At 42.2% G+C, this 20,488-nt stretch overlaps 1 protein-coding gene across 3 annotated transcripts in view; it reads left to right on the top strand.

The window, feature by feature from the left end:
* Positions 1-20,155, top strand: part of Tex14 (testis expressed 14, intercellular bridge forming factor) — a 164,995-nt gene extending 144,840 nt beyond the window's left edge. The window contains exons 24-31 of one of the 3 annotated variants that reach the window (XM_021177802.2): positions 1,524-1,620; positions 3,212-3,286; positions 6,750-6,827; positions 7,570-7,663; positions 13,806-13,898; positions 15,903-16,012; positions 19,302-19,353; positions 19,860-20,155. In XM_021177802.2, coding sequence (XP_021033461.1) covers positions 1,524-1,620; positions 3,212-3,286; positions 6,750-6,827; positions 7,570-7,663; positions 13,806-13,898; positions 15,903-16,012; positions 19,302-19,353; positions 19,860-19,896 — 636 coding nt within the window. In that variant the 3' untranslated portion in view covers positions 19,897-20,155. The remainder of the gene's footprint in view (positions 1-1,523; positions 1,621-3,211; positions 3,287-6,749; positions 6,828-7,569; positions 7,664-13,805; positions 13,899-15,902; positions 16,013-19,301; positions 19,354-19,859) is intronic. The other 2 variants (XM_085829697.1, XM_085829698.1) reach the window with 2 other exon arrangements.
* Positions 20,156-20,488: the final 333 nt, after the last annotated feature.

Raw genomic sequence — 20,488 nt, 5'->3', positions numbered from 1 at the left:
TGGAAGAGTTCCACTTTGCTTCTTGATGCCTGCTGCTTCCTCGAGTGCTGGTTGCAGGGAGAGCTCATGTCTGCCACCTTCCCCTCATCCACGTGCTCTCTCTTCTGTCTCACTCACATTGCAGAAGTTCCGTTTTTAAAGAAAGCCACAAATTTCTGCTCAGTGATGCTTATTAAAACCCTTTTAGCTGGCTAGGAGGTGATGGTACACACCTTTAATCCCAGCACTTGGGAGGCAGAGGCAGGCTTATCTCTGAGTTTGAGGCTGTCCTGGTCTACAGAGTGAGTTCCAGGACAGCCAGGGCTGTTCCACAAAGAAACACTGTCTTGACAAACAGAAAACCCCTAGAACTTTTGACTGACCTGCTCTACTAGTTTGATTTCTGTTTCTCAGATAAAACATTGGCCAAAACCAACTGCTGAGTTAATTTGACCTATAGGTTATAGTCCTCCCTCCAGGGAAGCCAAGGTAGGAACTCAAGGCAGTAACTTGGTGGTAAGATCTGATGCAGAAACCATGGAGAAACATTTTTGTCATGGTTACTGCTATTGCTGTAATACATACCATGACCAAAGAAACTTATAATAGGAAGAATTTAGCCAGGGGCTTGCGTACAGTTTCAGGGAGTTAGTCCATGACCATCATGGCAGGCAGGCAGGTTTGACAACTAAAGCAGTAGCTGAGATCTCACATCTGACTCACAAGTTGCAGTGAGAGAGCACAAACTGGGCCTGGCATGGGCTTTTGGACCCTCAAAGCTCACCCTAAGTGATACACATTCTTCAATAAGGCCACACCTCTTAATCCTTCCTAAACAGTCCACCAGCTAGAAACCAGATATTCAAATATAGGAGCCCATGAAAGCCATTCTCACGTAAATCACAATTGTTCACTGGCTTTCTCCTCTGGCTTCTTCAACTACTTTTATAGTCTGGGCCACCTGCCTAGGGATAGCACTGCCTGCCCACGGTGGTCTAAGGCTTCCTACAACAATTAGCAATTAAGAAAATGCCTCAGACATGCCTAGAGGCAGATCTGTTGGTGGCAGTTTTTCAACTAAGGTTCCCTTTTGCTAGGTATATCAAGGTGACTATTGAAGCTAACTGTGACACCCGATAGAAGCGGACTGGTTATTTTCTTTAGGACTTAATGGAAAATTGATTGTAAATGTTATTTTGATATTTGGCTCACAAAAGTTCCACTTACAAGTGAGGAAGTAAGTAGGAATCTTACCCTCTTACTCAGTGGACTGTTAACTGGTAAGAGTCTAAGGGTCAGGTGCCATATCCAAACCTAAATAAGAAAGACACAGACCCTATCTCAAAGTCACCAATGCCTTAATGAGGAAGACAGGCATAGTGTGATTGCTAAATGCTCAGCAAACAAAGTTGAGAAGGCTTCCCAGAAGAGGTGACTTGTAGAATTTGTAATTTACTGTCCAAAATAAATGGCAAGGAATGAGCTAAATGTGTCTTTTTACTCAGTGCACATATTAATTACCACATTTTGTCTTATTTTTATAGAAGAGATTGTGTATGTTGAGTGGGACTGGCTCTTCTAACGTTTCTGCGGCGTTTGTAACATCAACTCATGCTACCAAGAGGAAGAGCCTACCCGGAGGTACCCTTGTTTAACATTAAAGAAGTTCATAACAGCAAGCCGGTTTACGAAAGCTTAGGGTGATGTTCATCAATCTTCGATGTGATATTTGGTTTAAACAAAATGTTATTTTCTCTGATTATAAAAGTAAATCAAGCCAGGCATGGTGGCGCACGCCTTTAATCCCAGCACTTGGGAGGCAGAGGCAGGCAAATTTCTGAGTTCGAGGCCAGCCTGGTCTACAGAGTGAGTTCCAGGACAGCCAGGGATATACAGAGAAAGAAACCCTGTCTACAAAAACAAAAACAAAAACAACAAAACAAACAAACAAACAAAAAAGTAAAACATATTCATTATAGAAAACTAGGTGAATAAGAATAAGAACATGTTTTAAAAACGAAATGATTATGTAATCACAGCATAGCTTGCTGTGTCATACAGTTGTGGTACACTGTTGGTTTCATAGTTTTACTAATATTTACTATATTTTACTATACTGTGCCATATAGCAGTTTTAGACTACATTTCGCCTTGGCGAGCTCAGCATCCTTACCTGTTAGTTCCATATCCATGAGTTTAGCTAGTGGCCAATGAAGAGAATTGGAAAAAGATTGCTGTATTGAACATGTGTAGCTGCTTTGTTTCATCTTTCTTCCCTAACTAAATAGTATAATATACTAATGATTTACATAGCATTTACATTATATTAGGTGTTATTATAAGCCATCAAACACTATATCACTTTGTATAAGAAACTTGAGCATCCATGGATTTTGGTATTGCCAGGCTAAGAGATTCTAGAAATACTTCCTTATAAACAGTAAAGACTAATTGTGTTTCAAGCATTTCCTCTTGTAATTAGTAATTATATATGTACTTATATGTAATTAAGAATGATAATAAATATATATTATATAGAAGCTACATAATAATATACTCTATATATTATTTAACCTTTCTCTTATTTGAAAATTTATATTGTTTTCCAAGGTTTATCCTTTGTGCATGTGCCTTATTTAAATCTCTGATCCTTTCCTTAGAATAGATTTCTTAGAAGACAGTTTTCAAATCATACAAGAATGCTAAAACCTTCCAGAGCAAATTGTTTTTGTTGCAGTAATTTCAATGTCTAAGACCTTTGTTATAGCTCTTGGAGTTTCTCCAGGGAAAAGAAGTTCTGTATGTCATGTTAAAGGGTTTATTATATATAATTGAGCACTTGGGAAAAGGCCCAAAATATGGTTGCGTCCATATCTCCTGGCCTGATAGCCTACAGAGAACAGCCTTCTGCTTTGTGTTTTTGTTCATGTTGTCTGGTCCATAACCTCTGTTTCTCTAACAGCCTGCTCCAAATCATCCCGAAGCCTCTTAGTAAGGATCTGCACCTTATCTGACTCAAGTGTCCTAGGCAGAGTGGCATACGTGGGATGAAAGTGGAGAGTAGAGGCCGTCAGATATTAAGGAAGCCTCTACTAAGAATGTTATGTTAGGTGCCTTCCTACTCTTAGGTTTATTTCCCCATTGAGAAAGCCTCAAGGCCATGGACAGCCTAGAAAACTGCCATTCAGGTCTAGGAGGGTGTTAAGTCGTTTTCCCCTTGATCTTTTTTAAGAACTGGCAGAAGCCACCTCTCAACGTCACCTTGATGAACTTCCACCACCAGCTCAGGAGCTGCTTGATGAAATTGGTAAGACGTATTCCAGTTCCCGTTTTGGACCCCTTGGCCCCTGTTGGTTATGGTTACTGACCGCATTATGATTTCTTTTTCTTAGCTATCCGTACGAGTACAAAAAGAACTATAAAGCTGTGGTTCATTGTACAAATCCAGGCTGGGCGTGGATTCTAGCACTTGGGAAGCATAGGCAGATAGATTCAGGGCTACACACAGAGAAACCCTGTCTCAGAAAACAAACAAAAAAGGAATGTACAAATTCAGGAAGGACAGTTTTGAATCAAGTAGTCCACAATGTGGCCAGGATAATTGGCCTATTTATTTTGTCATTTGTTACAAAAGGGTTTATGGGAAAGCCTCTAGGACAAAGTAACAAAAAAGTCTCTAGGACAAAGTAACAAAAAAGTCTCTAGGACAAAGTAACAAAGTTCAGAAGTTTTATGGTGATGAACTAATTTTTGTCAGGTTTTTGTTTCATTTTCATTTTTTGAGATAGGGTCTTGCTATATAGCTCAGACTGGTCTAGCGTGCACTTCATTGCCAGGCTGGCCAGTTTACTCAGTCTTTATGCCTCAGCCTCCAAATGTTCCACCATCTAGATGATAAACTCCTTTGATTAAAGGAATTGTTAAACCGGGCGGTGGTGGCGCACGCCTTTAATCCCAGCACTCGGGAGGCAGAGAGGCAGGCGGATTTGTGAGTTTGAGGCCAGCCTGGTCTACAGAGTGAGTTCCAGGACAGCCAGGGCTACACAGAAAAACCCTGTCTCGAAAAAAACCAAAAAAAAGAAAGAAAAGAAAAGAAATTGTTAATATCCCTTTCAATCCAAACCAGATATTCCTTGGAAGTATATAGCCCTTGTCTTTAGGAGGCCCATCTCCTCTGATCTGTGATGGTCCAGTTCTTGGTGTAGGGCCTACATAGAGTTTCTCAAGGGGCACCAGTTGGTTTTCAGAATCTCTGAGGTCTTATGACTCATAAGGAATAAAGACTTAATGCTTAAAGCATAGCTATCCTCTGGACTCCTTAGCATAACCTTCAATGCCTGTCCTTTGACCCAATGAACTTGGGCAGTTATAGCATTATCACTGATTTTTTTTTCCTTTCTGAAAAGACCTCTAGGAGTTGTCAAGATATATTCTGTTTTTTTTTTTTTTTTTTTTTTTTTTTTTTTCCTGAGCGTTCACATCCAGAGGTCTAGGCCCCTGACAGGAGCCTTAAAGGGAAAGGTCTTTTAGAATTCAGGGTATAGGTAATCATTTAAGAGCAGCAAGAGACTGTTGAGCTCAAAAGCTGTCAGGTAGCAGTTTTAACAGTAGTGCCTTAGGGTTTCCTTAGGCTGTTGTGAAGAGACACCATGACCATGGCAACTCTTATAAATAACACATTTATTGGGGCTGTTCTGCAGTTTCAGAGGTTTAGTCCATTATCATTATGGTGGGAAGCATGGCAGCGTGCAGGTAGACATGACATCTAGTAGGAACTGAGTGTTCTACATCTTGATCCAAAGGCAGCCAGGAGACTCTTCTGCAGGAAGCTAGGAAGAGGTTCTCTTCTGCCCTGGAAGAGGGCTTGAGCATAGGACCTGAAAACCTACCCCAACACTGACACACTTCCTCCAACGAGGCTACACCTCTTAATAGTGCCACTTCCCATGGGCCAAGCATATTCAAATAGCTACAGGTAGGAAAGGAGCAGACCAGCACTGCCTAGACATAACTCCCCCTCCTCAAAATGAGCTTGGGTTGGCCCTAGCTGTCTCTGCTTTGCTCTGAAGAGCATTTTGAAAGAAACAAGCCTAGCAAATAGAGAGCAGCCACTGAGTTTTCAGCATATGCTTATCTTGGTCTAGTGAGCATTTTATAAGGAAGCAGAAATGGTAGATATTCATGGTAAGAAAACATGACATAGGCCAGTATAGATGGAGACATCTGTGGATTGCTCTGCTACTGAGAGTATAAAGTCAGGATCAGGGGCTGGAGAGTTGGCTCAGCAGTTACGGGTACTTAGTGCTCTTGTAGAGGTCCTGGGTTTAGTTCTTTGCACCTGTGTAGTGGCTTAGAAGCATCTGGAACAGTTCAAGGGATCTCTGTGGACGCAAAGTATAAATGTGGAACACACACAAATAAAATTTGAAATCTTAAAATTTATTTTTAAAATCAAAGTTAGGAGCATAAACTTTAGAGCTAAGATTTCCTGAACCCAGTCTCAAATTTTCCATTTATGAAAGTTTCTTAACCCTCTCTTCACTTTCCCCATTTCAGTAGCTGTGCTCCCAGGCCCCTCCTCAGCTCTGGTCTCAGTGTTGTTGTTCCTCATCTAAAAACCAGAAATAAAAATAATATAGTTTGCCTAGCAGTGGTGGCGTATGCCTTTAATCCAGCACTCGGGAGGCAGAGGCAGGTGGATTTCTGAGTTCAAGGCCAGCCTGGTCTACAGAGTGAGTTCCAGGACAGCCAGGGCTACACAGAGAAACCCTGTCTCGAAAAACCAAATACATACACACATAGTCAGTGTCATAGGGATGTGGTTAGGATTGTGAACATGACTCCTTGAATTGATGTACATAAATATTTAATACCTGCCACGTAGACCTCTGTGTTACCTAGCAGCAGCAGCAGCAGCAGCATCCTCGTCCTTGTTGTTTTGTTTTTAAGACAGGGTCTACATGTATAATTCTGGCTGGCCTGAAACTCACAAAGATGTGCCTGCTTTGCCTTCTAAGTGCTAGTAGTAAAGGTGTACACTCACCCTCAGCCTGTTTTCTTGTTTGCATTTTTACACTGTGTGTGTGTGTGTGTGTGTGTGTATACATAAATGCACATTCCATAGAGCATGTGTGGAGATCAGGACAGTTGGAAGGAGTTGTTTGTTGCCTTAACCTATCAAACCCTAGCTAGCCCTTTGTTTGTTTGCTGTTATTACTGTTTGAAACAAAGTTTCATGTAATAGAGTCTAGCCTTGAACTCCATGTATATAGCCAAGGCTGGCCTTTATAAGTTTCTGCTTCCACCTCCCACCTCCTGAGATATGCACCACATATCTCCTAATGTTTTGTTTTGTTTTGAGACAGGATCTCACTCTACGTCCTGGCTAGCCTAGAACTTGCTATATAGTTCAGATTGGCATCAAACTTGAAGGTTTTCTGCTTGTGCCTCCTGAGTACTGAAATAGTAGGCATGTGCTACCACATCTACTATCAATTGTTTAAAACCCTTTAACAAATGTTTTTTTTGGGCTTTCTTACTTGAAGAATTCCTTTTGAACTCAGAGTGTACTAAAGTAGTGACTTTGAAGTTTTTCAGGAGTCAGAATCATGGAAGAGGGCTGAGTTAAACTGCTGGGGTTTCAGAGTTAGTAGGTTTGGGTTTGACCAGTAGTGCTTGTCTGAAGCCTGGCCTCTGAGAGCCACTGTCCTAGAAAACGGTGTGGTCTGGAAAGGGAGGGTAAGTCGCCCTCTGCTTTTGTACTGTGACAGAGCAACTGAAGCAGCAGCAGGTCTCATCCATGGCGTCACATGAGAACACAGCACGTGATCTGAGTGTCACTGACAAGGGTAAGCTCATACTCAGGTCTTTATGCGTGAGGTTTTGTGTAATGCATCTCTTAACAGCATAGTGGTATATGTGGGAAAGTGTGACTTAGGTTGGGTAAAACTCCATTTTAATTCGATTCCACCAGTTAATGTCGTGTGACAAACTATTTCATTTCTGAACTTCATCTGTCCTTATCTGTGAAATGGGAATAATAGTTTCTATTATGATACATAATAGCTCTATGCACGGTGCCTGGTACACTAAAATAATTAGCAAGTGTTAGTCCTCTTCCTTTCATAGGTCTGCTGGCCAGATGAAAGGAGACAGTATTGATGAAATGCTTTGCATACATGAGAGGAATCAGCCTTATCCCATACAGATTCCTTCTGTGAAGTTCTACCTTTGGGACGTCTAGGCAGCAAAGAAGGGACGAGTGTCCTACAGTACCGTTGTGTGGTTTATTTTTAGAGTTGTTTGCCTCTTTTGTGTGCTTTCCTTGCTTTGCTTTGTCTAGTTCTCTGAACTTGGCACTGGCTAGGTTTCCTGTAGCTTCACTTGGCACCAGAGATCTCCCAAGACCCCAGAAGCAGCTGCTGTGAATGCTGGTGTCCTGTGGACTGCCACCTGGCCCTCTGCTCTCCTGGGAATGTGGGGCTGGTGCATCACAGAAGGACCTGATGGCCTTGATTTTTACAATTCCTTTCAAAGGATGCTCTTAAGCGTTTTTCACTTTCATAAAGTTAGCTCTCTCCATTGCTTTAGATAAGAAGCATTTGGAAGAACAAGAAACCAACAGTAGTAAAGACAGCAGTTTTCTTTCCAGCAGAGAAATTCAGGATCTGGAAGATACAGAGAGGTAACAAAAAACAAACAAACAAAAAAACAAACTAGACTTTTGAAAGGATTTAAAAATTGTGTTTGTGTATATTAGTTTTTATTATATTAACAAATTAGAAGGAACAGAATAATATTTTTCTTTATTCTCCTCTCTTCATTGCTCTTCATTTTGTTTTATATTAGCATGTATTAATTATGTAGAGTAAGTCTCAAGGTGTTTTCATACACGTGTACAATGTGTTTTTTATCATGTGCGCCTCCCACTACCCTCTCTCATCTTTCTCTCTCTCTCTAGTTCCCTTCTTCCCTCCTGTCTTTTGTGGAGGGTGTGTGACCTAATGAGTGTCAGTAGGGTTTCTCACAGAAGTGTGGGTGAGAGGTCACTTACAGGACCCGAACACTTCACCAGTGGCTGCACCACTGAAGAGCACATCTCTCCTCCCCAGCAATCATTAACTGTCTAGAGATCCACAGGGCAGGATGGGAGCTGGTGAGCCCCTTCCTCCTAGTTGTTTATACTTTGTGACTAAAATACATGTAATATTTAATCACTTTTCTTAACAAATTTAAAGTGTACAGCCCAATGTTAATTATATAGTTACTATCCATGATGGTTAACTTAAAAGTTTTTGAAATATTTTTGTTTGGTTTTCTTTCTTTTTTTCCTTTTCTTTTCCTTCCTTTTCTCTTTTCTTTCTTTCTTTCTTTCTTTCTTTCTTTCTTTCTTTCTTTCTTTCTTTCTTTCCTTCCTTCCTTTCTTTCTTTCTTTCTTTCTTTCTTTCTCTTTCTTTCTTTTTTTCTTTCTTTCTTTCTTTCTTTCTTTCTTTCTTTCTTTCTTTCTTTCTTTCTTTCTTTCTTTTCTTTTCTTCCTTTCCTTCCTTTCCGTCCCTTTCTTTCTTTCTTTCTTTCTTTCTTTCTTTCTTTCTTTCTTTCTTTTTGAGACAGGTTCTTACTATATAGCTCTGATTGTTCTGGAACTCACTATTTAAATGTAATTTGACATGTGAAAGGAAAACACAGAGCATTTTTCCTAGTATAATGATATCCAAGTTCTATCCACTTTTCTGCAAGTGTCATTATTTCATTCTTTTAAAAAATTTGTGTGTGTGTGTGTATATATGTGTGTGTGAGAGAGTAAATGAGTATGTTTATACATGTCACATACCACAGTGTTCTTGGGAAGGTCAGGGAAGAACTTGGGGGTGTTGGTTCTCTCCTACGCTGTGGGTCCTAAGGACTGAACTCACTAGTCAGGCTTGAGTGGAAGATGTTTCCCTGCTGAGCCATCTTACTGGGCCTTGTTCCTTTTCACAGAATGTATACTTAGCACTTCTTTTGTTTGAGACAGGGTCTGACACTGTTTCCTATGCTATATTTGAACTTGTGCCTGTTGTGGTAATTTCTTACCCCAATAAACCCATATAAAAACACACACAACTGAGTTATTACAAGTGTCTTAGCTAGGGTTTTACTGCTGAGAACAGATACCATGACCAAGGCAAGTTTTATAAAAGACAACATTTAATTGGGGCTGGCTTACAGGATCAGTTCAGTATCATCAAAGCAGGAATATGGAAGCCTCCAGGCAGGCATGATGCAGGAGGAACTGAGAGTTCTACATCTTCATCTGAAGGCTGAGAGTGGAAGACTGACTTTCAGGCAGCTAGGGTGAGGGTCTTAAAGTCCACACCCACAGTGACACACCTACTCTAACAAGGCTACACCTACTCCAACAGGTACATGTCTTCTAATAGTGCCACTCCCTGGGCCAACCATATACAAACCATTGCATAAGTTATAGGCCTAGTTTGGGCAGATCTATCACTCACTAAACGTGATATACTCCTTGTTAGTGGCAGCCTCTCTTGAGAAAGCAGAATTAACATCAAAATACAAACAGCACCAGGGTAACCCACAACATATGCCAGGCCTCCTGCCTTAACCTCTGGACTGTTGAGGCTGTAGGCATGTTCCATCACACTGAGCTTCATGTTTTTTTCCTGGTTTATCTGTTGATGGAACTGTAGGCTGGTTTTGATGTCTTGCTTTCAATTTTTAAAAGATTTATTATTTTTTTTGTGTATGTGTGCCAGTGTATGTACATCAGTGTATGTGTATATGTGTATGTGCCAGTGTATGTACCTCAGTGTGTGTATGCCAGTGTATATACATCATTGTGTGTGTGCGTATGCATCCGCCAGTGTATGTACATCATGTGCACTCAGGTGTCTGAAGAAGTCAGAAGAGAAAGTTACATAGGGGTTCTGAGAACAAACTCAGCTCCTCTCTAAGAGCATTAGTGCTCTTAACTCCTAAGCAATCTTTCCACTCCCTTGACTTCAGTTATTTTGATATATACCCAGAAATGATATTTCTAGATCATGTGGTAAATCTATTTTTAATTTTTAAAGTAATCATTGCACTGATTTCCATAGCAGCTGCACCATTCTTTGCTCCCATCTACACTACACGAGGGTTCCACTCTCTCTTCGCCTTTGCCACTTGTTATTTCTAATATTGGCCAGGACTAGGAAGAGGTGAGTTTTACACCCTTGAACACAACTGTCTGAAGGGTTTTTTAATGATTTTATGACAACACACACACACACACACACGTGTTCTACTTGAGTGTATGTTTGTGTACCATATGCATGCCCAAGGCCTGCAGAGTTCAGAAAAGGATATTGAATCTTCTGGAGCCACAGTCACAGATGGCTGTGAGGCGTCATGTGGGTGTTGGGAATCGAACCCAGGTCCTCTGGAAGAGCTGCAAAAGTCCTTAACTGCTGAGCTGTCTATAGTGGTTTGAAGAAGAATGGCTTCCAGGCAAGGCAGTGGTGGCACATGCCTTTAATCCCAGCACTCAGGAGGCAGAGCCACGTGGATTTCTGAGTTCAAGGCCAGCCTGGTCTACAGAGTGAGTTCCAGGACAGCCAGGGCTACACAGAGAAACCCTGTCTCGAAAAGAAAAAAAAAAAAAGGAGCATATATGTGAATGCTTGAATGCTTGGTCAATAGGGAGTGGCACTGTTTTTAGGAGGTGTGGCCTTGTTGGAGAAAGTGTGTCAATTGGGGTGAGCCTTGAGGGTTCAGAAACCCAGGACAGGCTCAGTGGTCCTTGTGGATCCAGATGTAGAACTCTCAGCTACTCTTCTCCAGCACCATATATGCCTGCCTGCCACCATGCTTCCCACCATAATGATAATGGACTGAACCTTTGAAACTGTAATCAAGCCCCAATTAAATGCTTTCTTTTATAAGAGTTGTTGTGGTCACAGTGCCTCTTTACAGCAATAGAACACTGAATAATACACTCTCTTTTTGGTTTAGGTAATATTTTAATGCAATTAAAAAAAGAGAGATTGAAGTTGGGACTAGAGAAATGGCTCAGAAGAGCACACTGGTTCCATTCCCAGCATTCCATATGGCAGTTCACAACAGTCTGTAACTTAGTTCCAGGAGATTTGTCACACTCACACAGCCATATATGCAAGCAAAACACCAATGCCATATAAAAAATGAGAAAGAATGGGGCTGGTGAGATGGCTCAGTGGGTAAGAGCACCTGACTGCTCTTCCGAAGGTCCTGAGTTCAAATCCCAGCAACCACATGGTGGCTCACAACCATCCGCAACAAGATCTGGTGCCCTCTTCTGGAATGTCTGAAGACAGCTACAGTGTACTTACATATAATAAATAAATAAATCTTTAAAAAAAATGAGAAAGAATAATAAAAAAGTTGAAGCCGGGCATGGTGGTGCATGCCTTTAACCCCAGCACTCGGGAGGCAGAGGCAGGCAGATTTCTGAGTTTGAGGCCAGCCTGGTCTACAAAGTGAGTTCCAGGACAGCCAGGGCTATACAGAGAAACCTTGTCTCGTAAAACAAACAAACAAACAAACAAACAAACAAACAAAAAGTTGAAAAGATTGAAGTTAATACAAACAAGTTCACAATAAACAAAATAAACTTTGAAAAGAGATGAGACTTAGCCCTGTAGTGGCACGTGCCCCGCTCCCCTCGTCCTACAGATGAGACTTAGGCATGTGGTGGTACGTGCTCCCGCACCTCGTCCTACTCCTAATCTTGACTCTGCCTCTGCTAGGGAAGCCGTACACGGTGGTTTCAGCAGCAAAGAATAGCAAACCCCACTGCCATGACTAAATGAGTTGTCATTTAACAAGAGGTTCATGGGTGGCACATGGGTGCTGGTGCAGTCACACTGCCAGAGACTCCCGCTGTTTAGTCTTCTGCTCTATTCACCTGTGACGTGCTGGCCTTTGTTCTAGGTTTATTTTTTTCTGTTTTTTTCCCCATACCTGTCTCCTGGTAGCTGGATGGCTGTTTTCCACAAGACAGGCAAATGTAAGAAGAGGGTTGGACAAAGGAAGATGTCACTGGAGTCTGCCCCCTTTAACTTGGGAGGCACAACCCTTCCCAAAAGTTTCCCAGCCTACAGTTACTTATATTTCACTGGCTAGAATATGAATCCAGTATTTCCCCCTTTAACAGCTAAATCCTTCTTCTTAAGGAATAGAGGAGCCTAAAACAGAGTTGCAGGAGTAGGAGATAGTCTTAAAAGCTGAGAAGAAAGTTTTTTATTTTTAGAGGAGACAGAATACCAAGGAATAAAAGGAAGGAGACTTTTTTTCTCCTCCCTGGTAAACATTTTGGAAACCTTTGAACATTTTTTATTAAATGTATGTATCATTGTTTTCTGTTTTTGTGTGTGGTGTTTAGGAGCATACATATATACTGTGATCTGAGTGCGGAGGTCAGAGGAGAGCTTTGTGGAGCTCGTCTTCTCCCACTTTTGAATGGGTTCTGGAGATGAGGGTTGTTAGGCTCCCATGGAGCTATCTCACCAGCCCTGAGAAACCTTTCATCTCTGGCGTGTATTGTAACTGTTTCATCCCTCTCAAACCACTCTCCGCAATCAGCCATGTGCATTATTCAGGGGGAAAGGTGAGTTGCCCTAGGTCAAGCTGGTGCTGAATGTGCTGGCATATGCTGTATTTCATGCAGGAAGACCAAAGTTGACAGTCAGCCTGGGCTTCATAGAGACCCTATTTTAAGAACAAAAAAAGCAAGTTACATTTGCTATTCAGTGTAAAGCTCTTTGTACCTTGTCACCAAGTTAGTTTCTTAGACTGGAGATGAGGCTCGGGTGGTAGAGTACTCAGTTGCTTAGAGTGTATGAGACTATGTGTCATCCTTAGCACCGTATAAACTGCCTGGTACATACTTGGAATCCTAGTACTCAGAAGGTAGAAATGGGAAGGTCAGAAGTTCAAAGCCAGTCTGGGATGAGATTCTGTCTCAAAAAATGTTACTGTTATTTCTCCTTCCCCTTTTGACATTTGTTTGTTTTTTTGTGGCGGGACCAGATGTCAGAGAACTACTTGGAGAATTGGTTCTCTCCTGCCCCATATGAATCACAGGGATCTGACTCAGGACATCAGGGGAACACCTGTACCCACTGAGTTCTCTTACCAATTTGGTTAGCTGTTCACCTTGCCCTGGGGATCCACCTGTCTCTGGCTTCTAAATGCTGGGATTAGAGGTGGGATAGCTTTTATGCAGGTTCTGGGGGTTCAGACTGTGGTCCTCAATGCTTATTTGTTAGTGCTTTGTTTACTGAACCCCTCTCCTTAGCCATTGATCTTAACTTTTCTAAAGGGTTGACAGTGCCACTCACAAGCTGGTTTCCACTATTCCCGGGTGGCTCAGTGCTATGTGAGTGGTGAGTCCAAGGCACTATTACAGAATGGAAACCAGTTTTTCAAATGAAAAGTACATTTTAGGCCTTTCAAAACATCTTTTACCATCTAGTCTCAGAAGTAATTCTTACTCAGAAAAACACATAGAAAGCATGTACAGTTATAACATCACATAGAAAACTGGATTAATGACCTATAATTGAGACAGAGCTGGCATTGAAGGGACTGTGTCATGGGTGCCAGGGCTTTGTCAAGGAGTTAAAAGGACTATTTTAGTGTACATAGATGTTAGATACAAGGAACCTCTGGGTGTCCAGATACAATCTCACACCTTATGCTTTCAGTTCTTGGGAAAGCAGCAGTTTTGAGGACCTTTTCCCTGTGTGGTGACGTGCTAAGAGGGAAAGTGACTCTTGTTGTTATCTTTACTTGCCCCTGGACAGAGCTCATTCTTCTCTTGATGAGGACCTGGAAAGATTCCTGCAGTCACCTGAGGAGAACACGGCACTGCTGGACCCTACCAAGGGCTCTACAAGGTTGTCTTTCCCCACTAAGGAATCATTTTCTTATGCTTCATCGGGAAAAACATACAAGGTCATAGAAGGCTCTATAGGCTCCCAGCTTTTCTTTATTTTTTTCTCCAGAAAGTAGTTAGGCTTTCAACTTCTTGGATATATATTTCTGGTTATGGCTTTGTCCTGCTGTAGGTCAGCCAGCCCTGACACCATTTGTCTGCGCTCAGACCTGCCTCTTGTCCTCCAGCCATCTACTCCCTCAGGGCACTGATTAGCAGACTTGCATCAGAGCTCTCAGACAGGATTTTAGCCCTGTCACCTTCAACATTTTCATCAGTCATTTGAGTTAAATCAGAAAAGGCATCTGTATCAAATTTTCACATAACACAAGTGGATTAGAAGTGGATGTTAATGTGATGGATGATAGACTGAAAATCTAAAATTACCTTGTCGGGTGGAAATGTTGGCCACTTTAAAAGACAAAGCCAGGCATGACTGTTGCATGGTCTGCAGTTTCAGCTACTCAGAAGTCTAAGCCTGAGCTTGCCCAGAAGCTCCAAGTCAGCCTAGGAGCATAGGGCTACAGTGTCTCAGACAAACAAAACTAAAACAGTACAAATGACACTTAAAAGATTGGTAAGTTTTAGATCCAAAAGTATATAATGTGGGAACCCAAGCCTAACTGGATAATTTTTTTAATTGGAAACTGCTAACTGTAATTATGTTGAGGGCAGGAAGTTTTAATTCACATACCCAGCACTCAGTTTCTGAAAAAGTCGATATAACGTTAATGCTGAATATACAGAAATAAGCTGTTCAGATCAGAGAAGTTCACCACAGGTCACACATGTGTTATTGGAGGACTCCCAGGTCACATTTCTAAATGGATGTCAGCAGTCAACAGAGAGGACACACAATAGTCCCAGGTCTGGAAACCAGGTCATAGGAGAGCAACTGAGGAGCCAGGGAGACTCGGCCTGAAAAGACCAGAAGAGTGGAGAATTTGATAGCGTCCCTCCATTACCTGAAATACTGTAAAGTGAACGGCTTCTGCTCACTGTCTTCTGCCCCAAAGGATAGAGCTTGGGGACTAGGTGTTGCCAAGTAACAGCTTCTTATTAGAGAAGCATAATTTTTAAAGGCCACAGTTGTTATATAGAGAAACAGTCTTTCTGTGCCACTTCAACAGAGACACAGCTGCTCAGGTGGACTTGATGTCTGTGGCCTTGGGTGTTTGGACAGAAGTAGAAGATAAACGTAAAGGCCTTTGCCCACTCTCGAGCTTCTGATCAATGAAGGTTAAAAGAGGAAAAAGCCCCCTTTTGCCCTAGGTGACTTTATCTTCTTCCCCACCCCAGAGGTGGCTGTTTCTGCCCTTAAGGAGAGTGTGGCTTAAACTATGAGATGCTTGCTTAGATTTCTCCTATCACAGGGACCTTGAAGGAAATGAAGACAAGTGATGAATAATGACTTGAAAGAGAATGCTGATAATACAAGGACAATGCTTTCATTTTCACTTTGAGACTAGCTATATAGTGTTAATGTAGAAAACAGAGTCTGATTACATAGGCTTTAGAACTAGTTAGGTAGGTAATTTTCTATGCCTTGGTTTTCTCATCACACAATGTAGATGTAGCAGTAGCTGCTTCATACAGTTCAGAAAACAAGTTAACGTACATTTAAACTAGACTTGTCAGGCATGTACACATGCCTTTAATCCCAACCAACACTCTGGAGACAGAGGCTTGCAGGTCACTGTGAGTTCAAGGCCAGCCTGGTTTACTTAGTGAGTTCCAGACCAGTTAGGGCTACATAGGGAAACGTGTCTCTAAGCAAATAAATAAATAATGAAAATAAAAGATAAACAAAAACTAAAGGTAAATAAAGATCAAGACTTTATCCTTAAGCACTTGCCCTGTAGGAGTATGCCACTAGTACTACGTACTCTGTGCTTGCTTCTGAATATAGTCTTGTTTCCCCAGGGTTATATATGTGTCTTAATGCCCCAAATCATTGTCATTAAAGGGAGAAAAAACCCAAAGATCAAGACGTTGTTGAACAGAAGAGAAAAAAGAAAGAAAGCATCAAGCCAGAGAGAAGGGAATCAGACAGCTCTCTAGGGGCGTTGGAAGAAGGTATGGGTAAATGACTGTGTGCAGTTTTCAGCCCTGGGCTTGGGTGACTATCGAAGCTCTGAACTGTTTCTCAGATGCCATACACAATCTTGCAACCTGGGATAACTTCCTCTTACTTAAAGTTCAGCTCAGCCTTTGTAATAATTGTAACTTCGTAACAAATAGTAACATGAATTTTGAGGGTTTTGTCTTTTTTTTTTCTTATTTTGGTATTGCCTTTCTTTTTATTGGATATTTTATTTATTTACATTTATTTTTTATTAGATATTTTATTTATTTACATTTCAAATACTATCCCCTTTCCTAGTTTCCCCTCCAAAAATCCCCTATCCCCTCCTCTCTCTCCCTGCTCCCATTCCTGGTCCTGGCATTCCCCTATACTGGGTCCTAGAGCCTTCACAGGGCCAAGGGCCTCTCCTCCCATTGATGACCGACTAGGCCATCCTCTGCTACATATGCAGCTAGAGACACAAGTTCCACCATGTGTTTTCTTTGGTTGGTGGTATAGTTCCAAGGAACTCTGCGGGGGCAGGTTAGTTCATATTGATGTTCCTCTTAGGGGGCTTCAGTCCCCTTCAGCTCCTCCCTGGGTATTTCTCTGGCTCCTTCATTGGGGACCTTGTGCTCCATCCAATGGATGACTGTGAGCATCCACTTCTGTATTTGCCAGGCACTGGCAGAGCCTTGCAGGAGACAGCTATATCAGACTCCTGTCAGCAGGCTCTTGCTGGCATCTGCCTAGTGACTGGGTTTGGTGGTTGTTTATGGGGTGGATCCCCAAGTGGGGCAGTCTCTGAATGGTCTTTCCTTCAGTCTCAGCTCTGAACTTTGTCTCTGTAACTCCTTCCATGGGTATTTTGTTCCCCATTCGAAGAAGGATATTTACATTTCAAATATGGTTTCCCTTCTGCAAACCCCCTATCCCATACCTTCTCCTCCTGCTTCTATGAGGGTGCTCCCCTATCCACCCACCCACTCCCCCTCACCTATATTGGGGCATTGAGCCTTCTCAGGACTAAGGGCCTCTCCTCCCATTGATGTTCAACAAGTCCATCCTCTGCTACTTATGCAGCTGGAGCCATGGGTCCCTTCATATGTATTCTTTGGTTGGTGGTTTAGTCCCTGCGAACTCTGCAGGGGTCTGGTTGGTTGGTTTTGTTCTTCCTATGGGCTTGCAAACCCCTTCAGCTCCTTCAGTCATTTCCCTAACTCTTCCACCATTGGGGTCCCCATTCTTAGTCCAATGGCTGGCTGCAAGCATCCACATCTGTATTTGTCAGGCTCTGGCAGACAGAGCCTTTCAGGAGACAGCTATATCAGGTTTCAGTCAGCAAGCACTTCTTGGCATCCACAATAGTGTCTCGGTTTGGTTTCTGTATATGGGATGGATCCCCAGGTAAGGCAATCTCTGGATGGCCTTTCCTTCAGTTTCTGCTCCACATTTTGTCTCCATATTTCTTTTAAACAGGAGCAATTCTGGGTTAAAAAAAAAAATCGGAGATGAGTTGGTGGCCCCATCCCCCAACCGAGGGCCTTTCCTAACCTCTAGATATGGTCTCTACAGGTTCTCCCTCCCTTTTGTTGAACATTTCAGCTAATGTTAGACCTGTTGGGTCCTGGGAGCCTCTTGTTTTCCTGGCATCTGGGACTTGCTGGTGGCTACCCCCAGGTCTCACTCTAGCCCAGTTGGCCTCAAACTCAAAGCAGTCAGTCCTCTGACCTAGCAGGTGCTATGATTGCAGTCATGGGCCAACACTCCTGGCTTTTTAGTTCTATTTCTAAATCAAGCCATGGGCCATCCTCAATCTGTACATTGTCTGTAGAGCTGTTTTACATTTAAATGTATTCAAAGGAACTTTAAATTTAAGCTGAGCGTGGTGAAACATGCCCTAGTACTCAGGAGGTAGAAGCAGGAGGATCACCCACGGATTTCAAAGCCAGCCAGGGCTTGGAGAGTGCTTCACGGGGCTTACACCGAGCCTGAGGGACCTAGGTTTGATCCCCAGAACCCACATAGAAAAGGGAGAGATCCAGCCGAGCGTGGTGGCACACGCCTTTAATCCCAGCACTGGGGAGGCAGAGGCAGGCAGATTTCTGAGTTCGAGGCCAGCCTGGTCTACAGAGTGAGTTCCAGGACAGCCAGGGCTACACAGAGAAACCCTGTCTCGGAAAAAAAAAAGAGAGAGAGAGAGAGAGGAGAAGAAAAAGGAGAGATCCAACTGCAGTAAGTTGTCCTCTAACCTCCTCCATATGCCTGTGTGCACATACATACACATAAATGTAAAATACAACTTCTTAAGCATTTTAAATTTAGCTTACATGGGTACTGGGGAAACTATATATTGCAGAATTCAAACGGAGTTTACAAGTAATGTAAAAGTTACAAATTCACCTTAACTTTAGAACTATTCTAATGGAGTTTCAGGCTTCCAGTGTATCTTTACAGATGACCCCCCTTCTATGTTTACTTTACTTGGGGAGTTAGATGTTCACCCTTCCAAGTCATCTAGTGTCCCTGACATCTTTTCCCTAGTCCCTTCTTGTCTTTCCCTGCCCTGGTTTCTGCTTTATGCCTCAGGATGCTAACCCTAGTGGACTGTATCTCATTGACTTTCTGGGGGCTCTGGCAGAAGATCAGAGGGCAAGAAAATTGTATTCACTTCCTTTCCTACCTCTTTGAACACCCTGCATCTGGTAACCATGGTGTCCTTCACAGGCATGCTGCCTTTCCTAGCTCCAGTTCTCCCCACGAGGTCCCAGTAACTATCCTGCCATCCCATCCCCACTGTTAGCCGCTTTCCACTTAGGCTTTCCACCGCTGTAGCCAAAAGAAGCTCTGTGTGTCCTTGTTTGTCCCTTAACTCTAATTATACCTTTGTGTATAGCCACTTTGTTAAGGAGTCTTTATCTGTACCAGCGATGTGTACATTTTATTTCCTCCAGAACTCTGACTGGCATAGGGCCCAGAGGATGTGGACATTTAGCCAAGAGTGAATTCACTAGCCGATAACTTGGGGGACTGGGAAAGGTAATGCAGGGACCTTTGAATTAGGGTCATTGGCACTCACTGCTATGGCATCAGGAGCTGTTGGACATTAGGAGAAGAAGCTATTATCTGTATTTTAGAAAACATTTTGCATTTTTAGAAAAGTCACATCTAGAGTGGAACAAATAAGTAAACAGCACACGGAGCTCGAGAGCACCCGAGTGTGAGTGCTGATGTCTGGCCCCCTCCACCTAGAAAGTAACCAGGCTTTATTTTCTCTTTCTTCCTCTGTGTTCCATCAAGATGAACTAAAACCCTGTTTTTGGAAGCGACTGGGTTGGTCCGAACCTTCCAGGTAATGAGATAGCCTGTTTGTAGGTCAGAGTTTGTTCTTTATAGAGTGCATGAGCAGACTTTAAAATATTTACCAGTATCTAAATAAACATCACTAACAGACTGAGTTCATACCAAGCTGATCAGTTTAAAGTTACATATTTATAATTGATAAAACCAAGGTGAAGTTAATGCCAGCTTTGCTTAAGTGATAGCTGTTCAAGTAAAGTTTTCACACACAGGGAATATGAGAGACGTTGCTGCTGTCAAGTGCTTTGTAGTCATTCTGCATTTCCAAGATACACTGTTGATACTATCTGATTATACAGACTGAAATGCCTTTCCTCTGACTTCAGTTGAGTAGGAAAAGTGTGTGTCTGGGCTTAGGAAATGAGCATAGTGTCGGAATGCCTGCTGGGTTTGTGTGAGGTCTGGGATGTGACCCTAAGCACTGCACAAAAATTTGTAAAAGTACATGTGAACTCAAAAATCTTCCCTTTTTTGCCCCTTAAAAATATGTACACACAGGATAATTGTGCTGGATCAGAGCGACTTGTCAGACTGATTGGAACTGGACCGTGCAAGCATTGTGGCTGTGGCCTCCTTTCTTCTCTTATCTGCTTCAGTTGCCTCAAGGACAGTAGTTCCAGTCTGTAACTCACGCTTTGTTCTGCTGCTACTATGGGCACAATAATGTGGCCCTATCATGTGTAGCATGCTTAATCATTTGTTTTAAATCAGGTCTCTGAAAAGTGCAAAGCAACCATAGTGGCAAACATTTTAATTGTGTTCAGAATGGCTTTTGTTTTTTCTGATGTAAATTTTTGAAACCATAACTTTGTTATACAATAAAGTGTTTACTTTCAATGCTAGTTAGGTGCCAGTTGTGAAAGATCTATTTTTTTTTTTTTGCATTAGTTTGGGGGGTTGGGAAGATTGCTGAATTTTTCTTCCAGTTAGAATCAGCTTACCAGGAGACAGCAGGAATACCCTAATGTATTGTGAATTGTCTAAGATGAACAACATCATCTCCACACATTTTGGAATGTGCACCTCACATCATCAGGGAACCTGAAGAGTGGAACTGTGGCACTAAAATCAGTGCTTTCTCTCATTTAGCCTTTTTGTGACTATTAGCCAAATGAATATGTTATCTA

The sequence above is a fragment of the Mus caroli genome, unplaced genomic scaffold (assembly GCF_978045245.1).
Source record: "Mus caroli unplaced genomic scaffold, Mus_caroli_1 scaffold_13, whole genome shotgun sequence".
NCBI classification, from domain to species: Eukaryota; Metazoa; Chordata; class Mammalia; order Rodentia; family Muridae; genus Mus; species Mus caroli.
This window is presented reverse-complemented; position numbering and strand designations above follow the sequence as displayed.